General features: G+C 44.3%; 1 protein-coding gene across 1 annotated transcript in view; it reads right to left on the bottom strand.

Annotated features, from left to right (window-relative positions):
• Micos10 (mitochondrial contact site and cristae organizing system subunit 10) overlaps window positions 1-154 on the bottom strand; it is a 29,498-nt gene extending 29,344 nt beyond the window's left edge. Inside the window, exon 1 of the mRNA XM_052716186.1 lies at window positions 2-154. Coding sequence (XP_052572146.1) covers window positions 2-65 — 64 coding nt within the window. The 5' untranslated portion in view covers window positions 66-154. The remainder of the gene's footprint in view (window position 1) is intronic.
• Between the last annotated feature and the right edge of the window lie 7,948 nt (window positions 155-8,102).

Below are 8,102 nucleotides of genomic sequence, written 5' to 3'. Positions count from 1 at the left end.
CCTAGCTTCACCACCGCGTCGGCCATGCACCGGTCCCACTTTCTGCCCAGGTCGGACTCCGACATGTTCCCCTCCGGTAACTCCAGTGCTCCTCACGGCCGGCCCCCGCGCTCCGACTGATCACTACTCTCGCGAGAGCCGGCCGCCGCCGTAGGCTTCCGGCAGGAGCCGGCGCTCCAGATATCGCGAGATCACGTGGGTCTTCCGTCTCTTCCGGTTTTCTACGCTCTGTCGTCAAGGTGACAGGTTGCCTGGAAGCCGGAGGTGACCCTGACCTTGGAGATACACCGAAAGGTGGCGAAGACTGACAGCTTCCTGATTAACATCTAGAGTCCAGAAGGACGTTCCTCGCCTGTGTTTCATATTTGTATATACTATATTTTGGTCATTTCCATCCCCATTACCCTCTCTCATCCCCCCATCTCATACCCCCTGAACCCTTTCTTAACAAGCCCCCCTCCCCACCCACCCCCCTTTTTTATTTTTTATTTTTTTATTTTTTTTTGGTTTTTTGAGACAGGGTTTCTCTGTGTAGCTTTGCGCCTCTCCTGGAACTCACTCTGTAGACCAGGCTGGCCTCGAACTCACAGAAATCCGCCTGGCTCTGCCTCCCGAGTGCTGGGATTAAAGGCGTGCGTCACCACCGCCCGGCTCCCCCCTTTTTTAATAGGACCCACAGAGGGTTTTTTGTTGTTTTCGAGACAGGGTTTCTCAGTGTAACCGCCCTGACTGTGCTGGGACTCGCTTTGTAGACCAGGCTAGCTTTGTAGACCAGGCTGGCCTCGATCTCAGCTAGACATGCTTGTCTTTGCCTTCCAAGTGCCTGGAATAAAGCCGTGCATCACCACAGACTGGCTAGGACCCACTGAGTTTAATTAGGGTAGCTTGCATGGCCATGGTGGGGCATTATTTATTGGAACATGAACAATTTACAAATGAATTTTTTTTAATAGATTTTGTTTTGTTTTGTTTTTTCGAGACAGGGTTTCTCGAAAAACCACCGCCCGGCCTTTAATAGATTTAAAAAAAAAAACACTGTGGAGCCTCAACCCAAATGTCCCTGCCTCCTCACCTTCCTTGTTTTCTTCTCTCTTCATAACTGCATGACGCCACCCTTCCCTAATTTTGACAGTTTCCTTCAGGCCTCTCTTTTGTTTTCCTACCTGTTTAGAATGTTCATTCTCATACCTCCATCTCCAATCAGTGGTTCTCAACTTGGGGGGGTCATGACCCCTGGGGGGGCTCACATATCAAATATCTTGCATATCTTATTAGCATTATGATTCATAACCGTAGCAAAATTATAGTTATGAAGTAGCAACACAATGAAATAATCTTATGGTCAGCCGTCACCACAACATGAGTGAAGGGGAGGAAGGAAACAAAAAGGAAGGACCTGACTGTTCTTAAGTATGGTGGAGGAAAAGGTTTATTGTAGATAAAAGGGAGATTGTAGGCAGAGGCAGGGACATCTGGGAGGGCCCAGAGTGAACATGTGAGAAGAGAGGGGGGAAAGAAAGCAAGAGAGGAGCTGCCGAGGGGCGGCCTGGGCCAAGACACTGGCTAAGAGATCAGGAGGGTAAAGGGTAGACCAAGAGGGCCAGGTAATCAAAATTGCTGGATTATATAGGGAAGGGCAGCCCCCCCAACAACCTGGAGTTTAGAGTAGGGGTGGGGTATGCCAGCCATACCCTGTAACAGGTAGGGACTGAGGGATGCTGGGAGAACCTGGCAGCCAGGCCCACTTTGATAAATTAAATAGGCACCTCAGCTGTTTGTCCCAAGTTTGAGACCTAACAATGAGAAACTGTATTAAAGGGTTGCAGCATCCGGAAGGTTGAGAACCACTGCTTCTAAGTTGTGTGAATCACTGTTGTTGTGTATTGCTCCAGATGACATGTCTACCCCATTCATATGAGTGTGTAAGAAACATTAAGTATCAGTCTTTTCTATCAAACACTGGAAAACTTGTATTTACAAAGAGGAATTAAAATTTTAAAATCCCAATCCAACCTAATAAAACCTTGTTTACACAAAAGCACTGTTGCATGCTCACAAATAAAGTGACCATCCCCTTCCTCCGCCCTTCATTTCCCTTTTCAAATTAATTGAAAGCTAGCCAATTACAAAAGGCTGTGAGGTCAGACCCCAGCCAATGGAGTTAGGATAAAAAACAAGTGCACTCAGGAGACCACTTCCTAAATATAACACCAGTAGCACAGACACTGAGAGCAACAATTAATAAATGGGACCTCTTGAAACTGAGTAGCTTTTGTAGAGCAAAGGACATGGTCAATAAGACAAAAAGAGCCTACAGAATGGGAAAAGATCTTTACCAACCCCAAATCTGACAGAGGGCTGATCTCCAAAGTATGTAAAAAACTCAAGAAACTAGACATCAAAAAACTGAACAATCCAATTAAAAACTGGTCTACAGAACTGCTGCGGATATCGTTCTGTATAAATAAAACACTGATTGGCCAGTGGCCAGGCAGGAAGTATAGGCAGGACAAGGAGAGAGAAGAATTCTGGGAAGTGGAAGGCTGAGAGAGACACTGCCAGCCACCGCCATGACAAGCAGCATGTGAAGACGCCGGTAAGCCACGAGCCACGTGGCAAGGTATAGATTTATAGAAAAGGATTAATTTAAGCTGTAAGAACAGTTAGCAAGAAGCCTGCCACGGCCATACAATTTGTAAGCAATATTAAGTCTCTGTGTTTACTTGGTTGGGTCTGAGTGGCTGTGGGACTGGCAGGTGAGAGAGATTTGTCCTGACTGTGGGCCAGGCAGGAAAACTCCAGGTATACAGAACTAAACAGGAATTCTCAAAAGAAGAGTCTCACATGGCTGAAAGACCTTTAAGGAAATGCTCAACACCCTTAGTCATCAGAGAAATGCAAATCAAAACGACTCTGAGATACCACCTTACACCTGTCAGAATGGCTATGATCAAAAACACTAATGACAGTCTATGTTGGAGAGGATGCAGAGCAAAGGGAACACTCCTCCACTGTTGGTAGGAGTGCAAACTTGTACAACCACTGTGGAAATCGGTATGGCAGTTTCTCAGAAAATTGGGAATCAATCTACCTCAAGACCCAGCCATACCACTCTTGGGCATATACCCAAGGAATGCTCAATCACACCACAAGGACACATGCTCAACTATGTTCATAGCAGCACTATTCATAATAGCCAGAACCTGGAAACAACCTAGATGCCCGTCAACTGAAGAATGGATTAAAAAAATGTAGTACATATGCACAGTGGAGTACTACTCAGCAGAGAAAAACAATGACAGCATGAAATTTGCAGGAAAATGGATGGAACTAGAAAATATCATCCTGAGTGAGGTAACCCAGACTCAGAAGGACAAACATGGTATGTACTCACTCATAAGTGAATACTAGATTTAAAGCAAAGGACAATCAGATTGCAACCCACAGATCCAGGGAGGCTACCTAGCAGGGGGTCCCAAGGATGACTGTGGCTTCTAATAGGTTTTGGTTTTGCCCAATCACTGGGCAAGCTTTCGTGAAACATTTCACTATTAGGATAAGAATTGTACTGTATCAAGCTGATGAAAGAAAATGCTGGCCATACTTTCAGGAGAGGAGGCTAAAATCTTTTTAGATTATGGATTAGCCTATAGAAAAATGTCTGCTGTAAATCAAACAGTGAAGGGGAAGATGAATAGGAATCTCACTTCCACAACTTGAGTAAAACATAGCTCTCTGAACAGATGAAGATAGGTTTCTTCTGTATCCCAGAATCTGATCAATATTTATATGTATAATTCAGCTATCATTTGGCTTAAAAGGGCTTATTGGGAAATGTTATCATTTTTACTATTTTCTACAGAGAAAATATTTTCCAGTTTGAAATAACCCTGGACTTTTGAATTATAACCTGTTTTTATGTTCAAGCTATCTGTGTATTATTTCTCCTGCAGTTGTACATAAAATGTCTTTACATTAAAAAAAAAGACAAATACTATAGAACTGTATAACATGAAATATATAGACTATGCAAATTCATAGGGACAGAAAGATTAGACGTTATCTGAAGATGGAGAAGAAAGGAATATAGAGCAATGATTTCCTAAGTACAGAATCTCTGTTTTGTGTGATGGAAAAACCCCACAAATGGACAGTAGTATCAGGACGTAATATCATGAATGTAATAAATCAATACAATTAATGTAATTAATGAACATCATAAATATAATTATTGAATAAATACTATAATCAATAAATACCACAAATGTAACTAATATCATGAGTATAATTAATGAATATCATAAGTTTAATTAAAAAAGAAAAAACAAAAAATTAGCAAGATGGCTCAGGGGGTCAAGACACCCTGCACCAGGCCTGACCACATGAATTTGAGCACCGACTCCAGCCAATTGTCCTCTGACCTACATACATATACCATGGAACACACCCACCCCCGCAATACACACATGCTATACATGTAATAAAAATGTAAAGAAAGGGCTGCCACTCAAGTGGGTAGACAAGCTTGCTATACAACCCTTACGAACTGAGTTTGAGATAAGATCCGAGATGGAAGGAGAGGACGGCCAGATCCAAAAGAAACTTGGGACAAAAGGCTGACTGTGGTGCCGCATACCAAATAAAGCATATGCATGTCTCCAGGCTCACACAGTTCCTGTGGCTCCTCTCAGCTCTTCTCACCTGCCCCTACCCTAGACCTCTCCAGCACACTGGCTTCGCCTCCCTTCCCCCAGCTTCTTCCTATATAACCCTGCCATTTGGCCACACGTTCTCTTTGCTCTCTTGGTTCTCTGGCTCTCAGTTCTCTGGTCTCTCTTGCCCCTCTTCCTCTCTCCTCTCTCTCCTCTCATGGCTTGGTTCAGTCTACTGGCCGGCCATGTTTAGTCCACTACTTTCTCTCTTTGCTCTGGACTCTTCTAGATAGCTCTGGCTGTACTTTCCCTCATATCCACAATAAAAATCTTACCCTCACCCATACCTAGGAGCAGTCATGTCCTCATTTCATTCAAGAATTGACTCCTGAAAATTGTCCTCTGATCTCTACATGTGTACCAGGGTTTGGGCTTCCCTACACACACATAAGGCTACTGAGACAGCTCAGCAATTAAAGGCACTTGCCACCAGCCCTGACAACCTGAGTTGTCAAGAGACCCTGTGTGATGGTTTGAAAGGAAATGGCCCCCAAAAGGAATGGCACTATTAGGAAGTGTGGCCTTGTTTGAGGAAGGGGGGCAGGCTCTGAGGTCTCTTTTGCTCAAGCTTCCCTCAGTGTGACCATCAGTTGATTTCCTATTGCCTGCAAGATGTAGCACTCTCAGCTCCAGCACCACATCTGTCTGCACACTGCCATGCTCCCTGTCATTGATAATAATGGACTGAACCTCTGAAACTGTAAGTGAGCCACCCCAATTAAATGTTTTACTTTATAAGAGTTACCATGGTCATGGTGTCTCTTCACAGCAATAGAAACCCTAACTAAGACACCCTATCTCAAGGAAATAAAGCAAAGAGTGATTGAAGATACCTGATGGCCTCCTCTGGACCTCACATACACACACAAACACATGTGCACTGGGGTGGTTTGAATAGTAATGGCCCCCATAGGCTCATATATTTGAATGCTTGGTCTTTAGGGGTGGCAATACTTGAGAGGGATTAGAGCGCATGGGCTTTGTTGGAATAGTTGTTATCTTGTTGGAGGACTGGGCGATGGCTTTGCGTTTCAGAAACCCAAGCCAGGCCAAGTGTCTCTCTCTCTTTCTCTCCTTCCTGATGCCTGTGGATCCAGATGTAGAACTCTTGGCTCTTTCTCTAGCACCACATCTGCCTGTGTACTGCCATGCTCCCCACCATGATGATAATGGACTAAACCTCTGAAACTGTAAGCAAGCCCCAAATAAATGCTCTCCTTTATAAGAGTTGCCATGGTCATGGTGTGTCTTCACAGCAATAGAAACCCTAACGAAGACAATATATGTCACTGTCATCCTTTGAAAAGTTCCTTAGTTTGTGACACAAGATACTCTTAGGCTTATCTTGTGTCTTCCCTGTCCAAGCTTGGGGTCTCAATCATTTTTCCAAGGACCTAAGGTACTTATTTATTTTTGAGACAGGATCTCACTGTGTAGTCCTGGCTGGTCCAGGATGCCTCCGCTGTGGGATTGAAGGTATAAACCACCACGTGCAGTTAATAGTGCTTTACTTAGGAGCCTTTAAAGCAGTGGTTCTCAGCCTTCCTAAAACTGTGATCCTTTAATACAGTTCCTCATGTTGTGGTGACCCCCAACCATAAGATTATTTCTTTGCTACTTCATAAATGTAATTTTGTTACTATTATGAACTGTAATGTAAACATCTCCTATGTGACCCCTTGGGGTTGCGACCCACCAGTCCAGAACCATTGCTTTACAGACAGTTTGAAAAATGGTATTTAGCTGTGGGTGTATTTCAGTGAAGGGAATGTGATCCTCCCCAGGTTTGAACTCCAGCACCCACTAAAAATGGGGTAGTGGAGGCACACAGGTCCAGAAAATGGTATTAGGAGCAAGATGTAGCCTTGATTGTCGCTACTGGTTGCTATTGAAGGCCCTGGCTCAGAACGGGGTCAAGAAATAAACATAAACACTCATGTATACACAAGAGGGCTGCATATTTATCTAATTATTGTGTTTGTTGTATGTATATCTTTGGGAGTGTTCTATTGCTGTGAAGAGACCACAAGCAAAGCAACTCTTATGAAAGGAAGCATTTAATTGGGGCTAGCTTACAGTTTCAGAGGTTTAATCCATTATTGTCACGGCAGGTGTCATGGCGGCCTTCAGACAGATATGGTGCTGGAGAAGGAGTTGTGAGTTCTACATCTTGATCAACAGGTAGCAGAAGCAACTGTGTGTCACACTGAGCATATAGCTTGAACATAAGAGACCTCAAGCCCACCCCCACAGTGACACACTTCCTCCAACAAGGCCACACCTACTCTAGCAAAGCCATACCTCCTGATAGTGCCACTCCCCATAGGGGTCATTTTCTTTCAAACCACCACACATAACCAAAAACAAATTTTTTAAGTGTGTGTGTGTGTGTGTGTGTGTGTGTGTGTGTGTGATAGAGTTTTACTATGTAGTCTTCCCAGCTGCCTCCTGAGTGCTGGAATTAAAGATGTTTGCCAACACACCAGAAACTAGATTTTCATTCGTGTGTGTGTGTGTGTGTGTGTGTGTGTGTGTGCGCGCATACCCCTGTGAATATAGGTGCAGAGAAGATGCCAGGAGAAGGTGTCTGATTCCCTGGAACTGGAGTCACACACAGGTGTTTGTGAGCTGGCATGTGGGTGCCAGGAATCACACCTGGGTACTCCGTAAGAGTGGCAAGCACTCTTGCTGAGCAACTTCTCCATCCCTCTCCCACACACACACCTGTTTTTTAGATGAGCCTCCTGTGGCCCTGGCTAAGCTAGAATTCACAATGTAGCCAAAGCTAGCCAGGAATTCCTGATCCTCCTGTCCCCACCTTCCAAATTCTGGTTTTACAGATCTGTGCTCCAAACTTTTAGTGAGCATGAGTTACCTCAGAGTGATCGGCTCCTAATTGCTCCTAACTGGATCCCTGAGAAAGCCCACAGCACCTGGAGCAGGTCCCTAGTCACCAGGCACTGGTTTCACAAAGAACGTAGTTTGCATTTCGAGCAGGTAAAACAAACTTCTGTGGCAAAGCCGTTTTGAATCAAGACAACCAGTATCTGAACTGAAGAAAAATTGAGAAGTCAGAGCTGTTACATAAGTAGGGTTGATTTTAATCTTACTGGTTCATCAGTTAGAAACAGTCCTTTTGTCTGACTTACTGGGTTGTAAGGTCAGAGTCATTAACAAGGGCGATTCGACTGCTTTATTGCATCGCACCTGCATAAATAAAGACACCATTGACTCCTTTCACGCTTTCCCGTCAATCAAAAGTGAATTCCTTGTTAAAGGGGACTTCACACCTTCTGTTTCACATCTTCCTTCTCCAAGAGGGGTGTTGCATCATTGTGCTCCCTCCGGAATGTACCCAGAGTCGTGGAGCTACTCCTCACTGTTTATTTA

The sequence above is a fragment of the Peromyscus californicus genome, unplaced genomic scaffold (genome assembly GCF_007827085.1).
Source record: "Peromyscus californicus insignis strain IS unplaced genomic scaffold, ASM782708v3 Scaffold_5__1_contigs__length_169319896, whole genome shotgun sequence".
Classification (NCBI taxonomy): domain Eukaryota; kingdom Metazoa; phylum Chordata; class Mammalia; order Rodentia; family Cricetidae; genus Peromyscus; species Peromyscus californicus.
This window is presented reverse-complemented; position numbering and strand designations above follow the sequence as displayed.